General features: G+C 38.6%; 1 protein-coding gene across 4 annotated transcripts in view; it reads left to right on the forward strand.

Annotated features, from left to right (window-relative positions):
* The window catches only part of LOC116719194 (transcription initiation factor TFIID subunit 4), a 100675-nt gene that overhangs the window by 18112 nt on the left and 67647 nt on the right, over positions 1-14916 (forward strand). For all 4 annotated transcript variants that reach the window (XM_032561637.1, XM_032561635.1, XM_032561636.1 and 1 more), the window contains 2 exons: positions 4935-5010; positions 5923-6037. In XM_032561637.1, coding sequence (XP_032417528.1) covers positions 4935-5010; positions 5923-6037 — 191 coding nt within the window. The remainder of the gene's footprint in view (positions 1-4934; positions 5011-5922; positions 6038-14916) is intronic.

Below are 14916 nucleotides of genomic sequence, written 5' to 3' on the forward strand. Positions count from 1 at the left end.
CACACGTCAAGTCTCATTTCTGTTTTTATCATCGGAAAAGTATTGCCAGACTAAGCTCCATTGTGTCATTTCCTGAGCTGAAAATAATAATTCATGCTTTTGTTTAATTTCAATTAGATTATTGCAAACCACCATAGACATGCCTTAGTAAAACCTCCCTAGATGATTGTAAATTCTTCAAAAACCTGCTGCCAGGCTTCTGACAAAATCCTCCCAAGTTTTCACATGCGGGTCCAATCTTGGTGCTGCTACATTGGCTTATGGTTTATTTTATAGTGCAATTAAAGACTCTTTTACTGACTTGGAGAGCTCTTTGTGGACAGGCACCAGGTTATCTCAGAGGTCAGTGGACTCTGTGGCCGCTTTTAAAAGCCAGTTAAAGCATTATTATTAAAATTTGCTTTTTATTAAATTCTCTTGTTTTTTATTCATTGCTGTGAAACACTGTGGTTTTTATATCTTGAAAGGTGCAATATTAATAACGTTTTACTTTCTTATTACATTTAATGTATGTGGAAACTTGCAAAAATGATATATAGTTTGCAAATAAAGACGTTTATAGTACAAATTACTTAACAATACATAAACACATTTAGTTTTGCAGAAGGTCTGAGCAAATTTATTGGTAATTTGAATTATAGAAAAAATTACTAAAATGCTAAAATTATTATAATACTCGGGGTAAAATCACACTTGAAAAGATACATTATATGAAGTTAAGATTTGAGGAGATTAATTCATTATGCAGGTAGGAATGAAAAAAAATGCATTTAATTCTCTTTTAAAATGTTCCCACTTTAGGCTGGTAATCAGGTAGTAAATTTCTGAGTGTGGGCCATAATGATGACTGAGGCCTTGTTAAAACCTGGTTTTGGAAGGACTGAGCATTCTGGAGGATTCATAATATTAGAACAGTTCTGCTAAATAAGATGGATTTACACCATCTTATGAACAGCTTTATAAACACGTGAAAAGGTCCTAAAAGTAATCATTGAATCAAGAGGTTTCAAATTTACAGATTTTCAGTGTGATATCTGCTCTCCTTCTATTTTTTCCTAACAAATGTGCAACTAAATTTAGGAACAAATGTAATTTGTGCTGTATTCCTATAAACACCAGAAGGTAATAGATGTTATAATTTGAAAAATCTGCAAGAAATAAAAGCTTGCACTCGTGTATCTATGTTTGTTTGAGGGAAATGGTTGTACTCTGGCAATATTTAATTAATAAATATTCTGCACTAGATGAATAGCGGGATGTATAATTACTGGTCACTACTGTCAAATGAACCCACATTGTAGAAGAGATGTGTAGAGAACAGGATAAGTTTATTCTCCAACAGCCTGCAGAACCATATCACATCAGCACACTCTTACTTCAGTCAGGGTGATTTTTGATCCACACTTTTTCTTTTCTGCTGAATTCTTCATCCAACTGAGACTTGTTTGTAGTTGGTAGCTGTTTATAAAGGAAAATATTTCACCACAACAAATAATTTTGTTAGAGGTCTGGACTTTAATTTGACTTTCACATTTCTGTGGGTTTTTTTTTTTCCAGCCGTAATGTTGCAGATATTTTGCAATGATTGCAATCAGTTGCAATGATTGCAAATTTCAGCAGTTGGACAGATGGCCTCAAATTTTTCTACAGAATACTGTAGTCTGACAGGTTTGCTGTCTAAAACAAAACTGGGAAATTCTTAACTTCACTGATCATCTTAGGGCTGCACAATCCTAATCAAAATGGGGATCATGATTATTTTTCTAAATATTGAGATAATGTGGATTTATAAAAAAACATCCATTCATTTTAATCCCTAATTGTTGCATGAATACAGAATTTTTCCATATTTTTGTTGTGCAATGTACACATCTTTTCTACTAAATAAAATTGGTCTTTATTATTCAGCTAGATTTAGGTACTTTTAATACTAAACAGCTTACAATGGCTTGCCAAAGAAGAATTAAACCTTTATACATTTTGTCAAATTACAACCACTAACTTAAGGGTATTTTATTGTGCTATATAATAAATAGACCAATGCACAGCACTGTATATTTGTAAAGTGAAATGAAAAAGAATAGGTCTTCAAATTTGTTTTAAAAAACAATCTCCGTGTGTCATAAGTCTTTATTTGCAAACCCTTCTAACCCTTTAGTAAAATATTCAGATTCTAAAAACGGAAAGCCTGGACAAGGGAGATCATCTTTTTAGAAAAAAAGTACAAAAAGATACTCTGGTGGCGCTGAAGAGAGCCATAGCTCACGTGTGAGAATCTACTGACTGTACTATTACTTGTGCATCATCCTAAACATTTCTTGACTTCTATGAAAGATGGTGGTGGCTGAATCATGCTGTGGGGATGCATTTCTGCAGCAGGGACAATCTGACTATGCTTGATCTTTTTTCAAAGAAAAATGGGCAAAAACATCAGTCTCTAGACAAGTAAAATCCCAACAAAACATATAAAACCTAAGAAAAAACACTGAAAATTTTGTTTTTACTGTGACAAAATTAATAAAAGTCTGGGCGTTTTGAATCCTTTAAAAAGGGTATTCAAGTAAATGTATAAAATGTTTTTAGATATAAATTTTTATTCTATCTGATGAATATCCTTTTTATTTGATAAATTTTAATAAGAAGGGGATTGATTGTGTGCTTTGGGATCATGTGAGTAGTCATCCCAGCATCAAAGAATTGGTTTAGTCGAGGTTCTGCTCTCAGAGCAAAATGAAAACAGCAATTTTCACTTATCATCTGCCTTAAGCAGGACCTGTGGGTTAGACACCTGATATGCGTTAGTGTGGCGTTCCATTTGTGGTACAAAATCATAATTTTGTGAACAAAAATAGAATTTTATTAACTTTTGAACTGTGCATAACAGTACTTGGAAATTGGGATGATATACTGCATGTGCTTATGTTCGACAGGGTTTTTCAACAAATATGCTTGTGTCATAAGTCTAAAGGAAAAAATAAGAAAAAAAATCTGTATTCTTAAATTATAAAGTTAAAACATAATCTTTACCAAATATTGTCTTCATTCAGAGCTTGAGATTTTAATTAGAATTTTGATTATAAATGTTGTAAATTATTGCCCAGTTATAATTGAGAGTATATATTTATCTTTTAGAATAACTGTGTGTAAAAGTACTTTCCAACTTTGTAGCGGTGATCACCTCTGAAATCCAAAATGAAACTTACATTTATTGAACTTTAATTTAAAATGATTGCACTAACAAAAACAATTGTGTTTTATACATTAGTCATTATATTCATAAATCCAAGCTCAACATTTGGCTAAACATAATTTAAATGCAAACTTGGTACTGTAGTTTGCTGTTAATCCCTCTCTTTGTGATTTTTAAACTTCCTACCTTTTCTAGCCTTTATTTTTTTTTATTCTGTATTAACTGTGTCGCCAACTAGCCAGAGGTGCTAGCTATCTCTGCCTATTATGAATGTATTTTTACCCTTCCCTCCCACTCCTGCAGACCCCTGCAGTGGATCTCTGGGAAAAATAGCCTCTGTCTTTTTTCAGTAGCTTGAACAGTAATATAGCATGTGTCAGGGAATGGAAAACAAGGCTAAAAAATATGCAGCAAGAAGCAAAATGGTAGGAATGGATGGCTGAGCCAGAGGGTCGGCCTGTAGCTGCTACCAAGGAAGGAAGTGACTCTAATAGCCCAGCATCAAGCACCCTTCATCCCCCCCCCCCCACTCTATCTGCTCCATCTTCTTTTTCTCCCTCTTTGTCTAAACTACTATTTCACTGAGGTCTTGACTTCATTTCGCCTTTTTATCTGGAAATACCAGCAAATGTAGGTCACTCACAGAGCACCTTGCGAAATTATTGAACATTTTCACATTTTGCCACATTACAACCATTTACCACAATGTGTTTAATAGGATTATTATGTGACAACCAAACCCAAAGCCATCCAAAATCCTGAAGTCTAATGTAATAATGAGTAGCTTTCATTCTTAAACAAATAAAAATATTACATTTGTGGCGTACATATCTGCTCCCTTTACTCTGACACTGCAGTTCATTAGTCACATTTGTGTAATTTAATAGTTGTGTAAACAGTTGCTCTGTAAAGTCCTCAGAGCTTTGTTAGAGAACATTTGTGAACAAACAGCATCATAGAGGAACACAGCAGGCAGGTCAGGGATAAAGTTGTGAATAAGTTTTATGGCAGGGCTAGGAGATAAAACAACATCACTTTATCTTTATTTGTGAAAAAAAAGTCCATTACAAGGAGTGTAGATGATTTTGTAATTCATTTCAATCTGAACTAGACTGACTGGTAGTGTGAACCTCCACATGTGGCTAAATGATCCAACTTCTTCAAATGAAGCAAAATTTGTGTCAAACATTTGTGCTGGTTTGTGCAGCAAACATTTTTGTTTTGTATTAATAAGTGTTAATAAGTGTTTCCAGAGGTCATCTAAGGTCAGCTAGCCCTGCCACATTAAAGTCAAACAAATTTGGTGTCAATCAAGGTGCTACAAAATGTTAGCTGCACAAACATGGCACAATTAATTTATATAAGTTTTTTAGCTATATATAACAAACAAAAAATTTTGCTTCAAATGCAGCACATTTGATTGACACCATATTTTAAAATTTTAGAAGCACAAACAAAAAAGAAGTGCTGCACAAATGCTTGACACCACTTTTGTTTTAATTCGAAGACAGTTCCTGCAGATAAATTTAAGTAGATAAAACACAAGCAGCTGTTGGCCAGTTTCTCATTCCTATTCTCTTGCAAAGGGTAAAAGCTGATTTTCTCTTGAAAGGGATAATCATTTATAGAATGAAGGAGTGGTTAAACAGTTGTGCCATAATAAACGTTTGTAAATTTTCCTTCTTTTCCTCTTTCTGATTTTTATCTCTCTTTCAAAATTCTTTAATAAAGTTTTTCTCCTTAGGGCGTGAAGACAGGAGGGACTGTCAGTGGTCCGGTCCGGATGCCCATGGTGATCACACAGTCCATCAGACCGCAAGGTAAGATGCTTTCAGGGCATCTCCAACCTTATTGGACATCACTGAAGCATTCATGTGTCTCAGAAAAATAATAACAAAAGAAACTTTGCGATGGGAGGTGACACATTTTTTAGTTAGAGATACAGCAAAATAGATTGAACTTAAGGCTGCCATTAGTGAAACTGTAAATGTTCCCTCGGTAGGCCGGAAGATGTGTAAACAGACAGGAGCCGCAGAGAGAACAGGTGCTTTTTCCTGCTCGGTTATAGAGCCTCCTCAAACATTTGTGCTGCTGCTTACTCACACTGATTCACAAACACTCTTCCCACAGAAGCCCGCAAATATCGCCCCCAACGCCAACTGAGTGGAACGCTCCCCTAAGAGAGCCGCGTGCTCTCAAGTGGTGCGTGTGTGCGAGCGAGTGTGTGTACCTGTTTTCGCTTGAGCGTGTGTCTGTGTACGATCGGAGGTGCATACAAATTTGATCTACCCCTCTTCCGAAGATCGCCTGCAGTGAAAGATCTGTAGGTTGTTTTATGCCCGTAAATTGGAATGCGGGGATAGATCTAAAAATACTTCTCTGCGCCTCTTGGCTAGGAACATGCCTGTTAAAATCAAGTTTAAATTCACTCTGGCAGTCCTTGTGCCTCTCCGGAAAAAACGTGTCTCGGAGCAGGATGCGTTTTAGGAGTGTAAGGAGAGCCGCTGAAGCACAGTGATATTGACAGAGCGACGCCAACCTGGGTTGGTTCATCTAAGCCCCCCACCTTGCCTTCACCCCCCTGTGAGGAAGACAGAGACAGCTAAAGGTAGTCCTTAGACAGGAGGATATCTGATGCAAATAGAAGGGGACACTTCAGTGATAATATTACTTTTCTTTTTTATTTAGCTTTTCCTCCTTCTTTGTTTTTGTGTGTCCCCTCTCCTGAACAGGAACGATAGGGAAGGGAGCCATCATACAAGCAGGCAAAAGTCCCATGGGCCTGCCTGTTCAGATCTCTGGGAATCAGAAAAACAAGCTCAACGACCCCGGAGGAGGCTCTTTCAGGTACAGACTCTGTGTGAAACACGTCATTCCCAGATGCCACCACATGGGGGCAGCATTTTATCAAGCAGCTTTCTCCATGACTACAGGCGACTCTCTCAGCTAAGGCTATGAGTGTTTATTGGAGCTGCCTGCCTGGCCACCTGGCTGCCTGCCTGCCAGCCTGCCTGCCTGCCTGGCCGGCTGGATGATCGGTGGTCCTTTCTCTCTTCGTGCTCATCACATAGCAACACATTGCCAACCAATAGATCACCCTCACACTCGCCCTCTTTGTGTCAGTGTCACAAGTCATTGGCAGGACTGCAAATGAGCTAAATCTTAATTTAGAAAAAAGATAATTGTGTCCAGATGGTTGGAAATTCTGGATGCTGTTCTGAAAATACCTTTTGGTTAAGTCAGACATGCGGTATTATGCCTGCAGCTTTGCTCTCTTTCTCTCTCACTCTCTGGTCTTGTCTCTGCTTCTGGTGGGCCTTTGTCTCCAAAGATAAAAGGTTCCTCGCCCACATGCTGGCCTTTGTGGTCTATGCTGTGCGTGTTTTTTCTGTTTGTGCAGCATTTCTGTGCTGGTTTGTACGTACATGTTTGCATTGCTTACATCTTGTTTGTACTCCTGCTGGCGTGCACTTTTAAGACTTCGAGAATATTTGCAGTTCAAGCTTGGACTCACACTCGAGTAGGAGCAGGAGGCTTAGGATGACCTCAGCATGACTGGGCCAGCACAAGAAGAGTCTGGGTCACATGGGCCAGCGGGTTCATGGTAATGGCCTCCGTCTCCTGAGGGGAAAGGCATTGCCCTCGGCTCTGATTGATAAACCAATAAATCTTTAGCTGCCTTGGTAATTAAGCTGTCAGGCTCGCTTGTTACTGACGACCTTTTCCCCCCTGCGGTGATCACAGTGGCCCACCACACATGAACGAGCTGGTTTCATCATGAACCCAATAACGCACACGGCACCACAGTCCCAGAGGAAACACGTCCTGACATCACGCATCATATTTTCCTTTAATAAAGGTCAGCTGATAAACACATTTTACACAGTATTTGGCTTCTTGCAAAGAGGGCTGGACGATATGGCTGAACGATATAAGCGTTTTATTTCTATCAGCCGATATCAATAATTATTGATTAGTTTTTTTTTTTGTTTTAAATATGTGAAATACTGCCAAACTGGTGGTAAGACATTTCCTGTTTTATCCACAGTTTTCCACATTGCTGCTTATTTTTAAGCAGTTATGAGACACAGTGGCTAAACCTTGAAACTGCTGCTGTGCAAGTTACTGAACAGGGTGTTGCTAGGTAACCAACGAGTAAGTGAGTTGCTAGGTAACCAAAGAGTGAGTGAGTTAGTTGATGCCTTTCACCTTGCCTAGTTGGCTGTGAGAGGTTGAGAGGCTAATCTATTCTGTGCCTACATCCCCCAGAATGCTGTACGGTTTTGGATCAGAGATTAGTGAAATTATTGAACATTCTATCAGACATTTTGTCTATTGATATTGATCACATGTCTGTTGCGATATATAATGTCAATAATTTATTTTCTAGCCCTACTTGCAGATTTCTTCTGTTTTTGAATTTTTGCCACTCAAATTTCAATATTGGACAAAAATACCCCTAGAAGGGGGCGTGCCGTGGTGGCGTAGCGGTTAGCGCGACCCGTATTTGGAGGCCTTGAGTCCTCGACGCGGCCGTCGTGGGTTCGACTCCTGGACCCGACGACATTTGCCGCATGTCTTCCCCCCTCTCCGTCCCCGTTTCCTGTCAGCCCACTGTCATATAAGGGACACTAGAGCCCACAAAAATACCCCCTGGAGGGGTACAAAAAAAAATACCCCTAGAAAACAGAAAAAGCAGTTTTAAAATGAGGATTTTTCTAAGGGAGGGAAAAACATAATCTATCCAAAGCAACTTGGTCAGATGTGAGAAGAATAATTGCCCTCTAAACCCAATAATAGTTCTGCCAACCTTGGTGCCAGCGACTGCCATCATGTGATTGTGAGAAGAGGCAATGAGTTTTTTACTTTGCTATGGAGGAATTTTGTCTCTCTCCTTTGCAGATTTGTTCTATTACATCCACACCCGAGTGTTTTCAGCATGCTCTGTCTAAAGCCATGCCAGAGCACGTCAATCGGTATTGTCTCCGGGCTTTGACTTGGCCAATCCTAAACCTTTTTGTTTTTTTTAGCCATCCAGTGGTGGGCTTGTAGGTCCTCTACTGCAAAACCCAAGTGTGCTTAAGTTGTACATCACCAGACACTGATTGAACATTCTGCTTTAAGATTTTCCCCAAGTGAATTCCATTACCATCACCATGTTTGACTGTTGACATGACGTTTTTTCCTGAATACACTCACCTTCCAAAATGTCAGACTTTTGTCTCGTCAATTCATAGAGTATTTTCTCAAAGTCTTGGGGATCACTTTGGGCCTTTTTGTACGTTTAGGTCAACAGTGATTTTTGCATTGGAACTCTAGCATAGAAGTTTATTGCTGCCCAACAAGTGATTTAAGAGTATTTGTCACAATTTCATTCGGCAAATCCATGATAATCACAACTGGCTAGTGCTTGAGATATAGCAGGATTTAACTGGAGATATTGTGATGTTTCAATATCTAATATTGATAGACCTCAATGACTATTTCTCATCTCATCTTGAATTTCTTCAAATTGGGACAAGAAGACTTGGAAGAGATTTTAATTAATATCAATTAATACTTGATTAAACAACTTGGAGGAGGTGATTACTTTTTCACTTTGTGACAGCTTGGTTGGGATGGTTTTGCCATTGGCAAATGAGCTCATTCGAAGACTGATTTAGTGTTTTCTCATATTATTGTCGTCTGATATCAGCATTAGTTTGATGTGGTGCTGAAAATATAATAAAAAGCAAAGAAGAAAATAAAGGTTTTGAAGCTCAAATATGTTTTCTCACCAGTTTTTTCATGTCTTATTTTTGTGTATATGTTTCTCAATACATAAAGATTTAGCTCTCATCAAACAAACTTGCTGAACTTGGTTTGCATTTTGTTTTGTCACAGGCTTCGTTGTGCTCTATTACCTGCTGTATCAGAATGTTTTCATCGTTTCAGACATTTTCTAGTGAATGTGTGTGTTGTGGTTGTACAATTAATATTTTTTTCCAATTACATTGGGTTCCAACAATTATGTGGACAATTTAATTGAGATGAAACAATTATTGGAGATGAAACAATTATTGGACTGCAGTCTGTTTCACAGTGATGCACTTCTTTTGTCCTGTGTTATAAATCTAATACAGCAGTGTGCCCTCAGCTCACCCTCAAAAGTTAGACTAACTTAGACATAAGCCTCTCGTGCAAGGTTGGTCAAGTCATCTCAAAGAGTGATGGTGGTTTGTCAATACTTTTTTTAACGTTTTTTTACGTTTTTCTTGATGCTTCCAAATTATGATCATTTTCCCACAAAAGTTAGATTTATGAGCTGTCCTATGGACAACCACTAATCATTTCATTAGGTGGACAGTCATCTCTTGGTTTGCTGGTTTGCCTTACTTAAATCTGTGCAAGATATCTAATGTTTGAGATGTTTGCTAGCTAACCCTGCTTTACACTAATCTATAACTTTATGAATTATGGAGGAAACACTACTGGATTTCATTTAAAGGTATTATGGTCAACAGAACTAAATACAAATGCATGGCACACTTTTTATTGATAAAGAAACACTTTGAGAACCATGTATCATTTTTCTTTACTGTTCCAATTACACAACTATGTATAAAACCTATTAAATCTCAGTAAAATTTCAAGAAATACTTGCACAAGACACTGTAAAAAATATATTATATCCAACTAGGGCTGAAACAATAAATTGGATTAATTGTGATGAATTGATTATTGAACTAATCATCAGCTAAGCAAGTACGTACAATTGATTAATCATATATATATATACTTATATATATATATAAAATAAAAAAAACTTGTTTGTAAAGACTCCTCTAGTGGAATAGATTTAGCTTCACCCAATTCAAATTCTGTAAAACAAAATCTCCTTTTAGGCACCTTTTGTTATCCAGTTATAAATCAGCTCAATCCAAAAAATAGTAAACAGATCTACACTGTTTTGATAAGTCGAGCAGAAAAGGATGAGCTTTTCACACATTGATGTCAAAAAATGAGTATTTTTTTAACTGCTGCAAATGTATCCTTTGCTAAAAAAGATTAAGTGCTCACCCTCGCCCCCTGTGTCACTTCCTCTTTCTCTCTTTCTTCTCATCCTACCTTCTGCTCTCTCCCCAAACCTGCAACCCGTTAGCTCATCAGCCCAGGTTTTTGTTCCTCTCAGTACTTAAGCACCTCTTTCTCAGTCAACCTTGCTGGTTCCTCTTGTTTTTGTCTTTATCTCCCCGTTGTTTCCCTGCTGTGTTTTGTTCCTGTATTCCGTTTTTGTTCTGCTCTGGCCAACTGTGTCCCCTGTGTTATTTTGTAAGTTTTTTTTCATTATTTATTTTGTCATTAAACATTCTTCAGGTGCAAGCTGCCTCTGCCTCTCTGCATTTGGGTCCACTTTAAAACTACACACCATGACATATAGGAATGTTGTTGTTGCATTTTAGGCAGTACAGTTGCAAATTTTTATGTCTTTCTAATATTGTATAGAACATGTTGAAGAGGGTAAAGAAAAATTTGCAGAATGTGGCAATTTTTTTTGCAGATTAATCGTGAGAATCAAGACAATATATTACTAATATAATTGTTAGTGGCAGCCCTAGTTGACAAACTTCTAAAAGTATCATTTGCACTTTGATTTACTAAAAGTTTTAGCAATGTCAATGTTTGCAATCAAAATATACAGTTTTTAATATACTCAGGTCAAGTAAAATTTCATTCAGGCAACTCAAAAATGGATCAACGCAAGAATACTGGACCTAAAATTTCTGAGTTACAAAGACGGGTTCATCCACAAAAATCTTTTGACTTATCAATAGCAATCAGCAACAAATAGATGAAAATATACAACCACTACTTGGCTGTAAGAAAAATACATTGACAGCTGGCTTGGTCAGTTTGCACCCACCAGCCTCTCTTCCACCCAGCCTGAATCGTGTTCAGCTGCAGCCCGGCCCTGATGTGTATATGGCTGTCACTCTGAACCGCTGGTCCCAGCGGGCCAGCTGTAGCACAAACACACACATACTCACTGCAGGGCTTGTGGGGTTTCCAATGTAGCTACAGCCTTCTGTGTAAGTGCTTGTAGGGGTGTGTGCGTGTGTGTGTGGTTTACAGTGCAGAGTGAAAGCAGCTGTCTCCGTGCCCCCCCCCCCCCCCCCCCCCCCCCCCCATCCCACCACCCTTCTCCCTCTGTAAACACTCAACATCCGCTGTAATCACTGGCAAGCCAGCCGAAGCCCTTAGCCCTTTGCCAAACGCCAAGCTCAGTTTCAGTTCCACAAATCCAACCTTGTTCTACAGGGTGTACATCCAGCTGTGTGTTTTCCAATAGAATATAAACATGGTACATGGCCCTGCAAAGTATTCATACCTCCTAAACTTTGTAAAGATTTTAAAATCACTGATTTTACTGGGATTTTATGTGATAGAATCCATTCATATATTTGCATTCATACCACTTTACAAACAGTCCATTGCAAACAATTGCATCCAGAAGCTGCCTATCTAGTAAACAGAGGCCAGATCTGTGAAAGCCTCAGAGGGCCATTATAATAAGTTGAAGGGCTAAGCTTGGTTATCTTATAAAACAATGTATGTACCTACAAACCTACCCAGTCATGGTTAATTCAAATGCATACCCCATCTTTAAAATTTGTATTTGTAAAACAAATTGGAAACCCTGTATCCTTTTCCGTCCATTTTGTGTTGGTTTAGCATATAAAATACATTAAAGCCTTTGGTTGTAACATGGCTACATGTAAAAAATTCAAGCGGTATGAATACTTTATAAAGGTACCATACATGTGCTTAATATTTTTGACTTTTTTCAGTGAATTTGAAACACCATGCCTTTGTGGTTTTGTCTTTTGTTGACCTTTAAGCTGCTATGTGGTGTTCTTTTTACGTGAAGAAGAAACTTCATAAATAAAATGTGTCTGTTAAATTTTAAGGAATAGTTTAGATCAGGATTATGGGTAGCAACAATAATAATTATGTCCATATTTGCTTTTTTGGACAATTCTTTTAGGATCTCTAAGAATTTGAAATATAATAAATACAGGTAGGATGGTTTAGGACTCTCATCTCACCTCTGAGATTTTCTTTTACACCAAAATCTTTCCTATCCAGGTATTTTATGCAAACGAAGTGTGGGTGGTTTTCTGAATTCATTCCAGTAACTTCCTAAACATTGTGCTTGTTAGCTTGTTGTTGAGTTGTTTGGCCTCTCTTTAGCCATCGCTACTACTGAAACCATTCGGATCATGAGCACATTTTCAGTGAACTGCCCAGGGAACCTAGAGGTGCCTTAAGGAGAATACCTCACTCCAGTGGCTCATCTCTCTCAGCATAGATGCAACAGCATGCATGGCCTGGGTGTTAGTCACAGGGATCAATCAGGGGCCCCCTGCAAGGGCTCAGAGACCTTTATCCACAGGGACAGGGAGGGGGTGTTAGCGGGCGTGAGGGACACAGAAGATCTGAACAGACCCCCATACACTCACACGCACACATGTGTACACGCACTACTTTTAAATGGCAGGTTCAGTCCTCCCACCTATGGCATGCCCTGGCTGAGACACAGGCTTGATATGGAAACAGCATGCATATGTATTCATGTGACCCCCAGCTCCATGTCCCTGAGCCAAACCTGACCAATAACTGAGAGGTTGTCCTTTAGCTTTTGTGGAAGCTAACTACATCGCCTCTTTATTAGTTCAGGGGTATGATCTGGAATATTTAGAATTTAATATTTAGTTCCCTTCATTTAATGTAAGAGCTGTCATTGCCATTTTCATTTGATTTCAGCCACAGTAATAACATTTGTAACCATGATACCAGACTGAGCATTCTGTAATTTTTTTTCGGAGAAGGTTCAAAATGAAGCAGCACATTTTGTTTGATTTCAGGTACAGTTGTAGTTGTACCAACATGCTGTAGAGATAAATCAACGCAAAATTGTGCGTAATTGTGAAACCAAAGGAAAATGATCTGAAATCTAGCAGGATTTGTTGAGGTTTTCTAGATAAACTACACAAAAATTTAAAACAGAAGTTATTTTGTTGTTCCTTAACTCCTACCTAAAGGGCAGATTCATAGGGTACATACTGTACGTAATAGTTGTTGTTTATTTCAATCGTTCCTGTTGTAGCGCCACCACAGGTGAGAGGGGGAACAGGTTTTTCAAAGGGTTTGATCTTTTGACACAGTTCAGTGTGAAAGCAAACCACACCTGCTAAAAATGCAACAAATGTTAAAATTTTTGTTCCCAATCAAACTGAGTTTATTGGACTCTCAGGTGTGAAAACACCCTCAGGATTATTTTTGTTAAATATTTTCAATGATAACAGAGCTACATGGGTATAGCAGACTTTTACCAGCTTTTATTTGGCATTAATTCAGTAGTACTTTCCATATTAATCTTTTCTTAAGTGGTTGATTTGACTGCCTCTCCTTTGACCTTGGAAAATATGGCCCCCAGCATCCTCAGGTATACTGTACGGCACAGTTCCATACATGTTGTGTAGATTATCTCTGACGGTTTAATTAGAATGTTGGAAAAAATCAAGAGAGGGAAGAGAGAGAAGGTACAAGTGTGTGGTGTTTTGGGAACTACTCTAATTGTCTTTGTCAACCTCCCGCCGTGGTGTCAGGTTTCATATCGGCTCTCTGCGGCAGTACCGAGAAGCAGTAGGGCATCGGCAGGATGGAGCTGGCTGATGGTTTGTGCCCACTCTCCAAGATGCCTGAATAAACTCTTGGACCCTGTAAACCTGTATACACATCACAGCAACACAAGCGCACATTCCAACCTACAGCAGCGCCACGGACGTAAACGACCACTGAGTTGAGGCAGTGAGTGGCGGGAGGCCACCCTGTGTGTGTTCTGTAGGTCTTTGTTCTCTCTGTCAAAGACACTCAGGAAATCTGCTGCTAGCTTTGGGCCAGTCCTGTAAACACAACATGTCACTGCTCTGCTAATTTAGGCCAGAATCACAATCCTTACTTGCCAAGTATAGTGATCGCAGGGGGATTTTTCATGGTGTCAAATCACAAGGAAAATATACAGACAGGAAATGTTTCCGACGTCCTAACCTGCAAGTAAAACGACCATGGCACAAATTCCGTATGTTTATTTTTTCCTGTCTCTCCTAAAATGAAATACCATCTAAACATTGCAAACAGTACAACTGGAATGATCAGCGCATAAAGAAAATGCATAAGGAGGTGCTGCAGAGCGGTGTGTAAATAGAGCTTGTTGACTGTTGTTTATTGCCAATCCTCAGGAGCATCCTTACCCTGCAAACTCCTTCCGAACACTCTTCATCTCCCCGCCTTTCTAAGTGTTGACACTAATAGACCCTGGAATGAGAAGCCTGCGCCATTATGACCAAAGTATATCCTTGTCTAAAAAAAAGGAAAGAAAAACTAATGCATAATTTCTCCCAGGCAAATAATATTCATGAGAAAAAAAACGGATCCCTGAGATATTTTTTTCAAGGAGTAAATGTTAATAATGTTGTGACATGAATACTGATAGGGAAAGAGGATTTTAATGTTGAATATATGGTTTTTCACGCGTCAATACAGCCTCTAACAACTATTAGTAATGTGAAGATATGGCATTGTTATGCCGTTCTTACCAGAGAGAGAAGTTACTTTACCGCTCTGTGTGTATTTGGTTGGCTAAAACGACTGCTGTCTCCCATAAATAGAGAATTCTCTACCTT

This window comes from Xiphophorus hellerii, chromosome 4 (genome assembly GCF_003331165.1).
Source record: "Xiphophorus hellerii strain 12219 chromosome 4, Xiphophorus_hellerii-4.1, whole genome shotgun sequence".
Classification (NCBI taxonomy): Eukaryota; Metazoa; Chordata; class Actinopteri; order Cyprinodontiformes; family Poeciliidae; genus Xiphophorus; species Xiphophorus hellerii.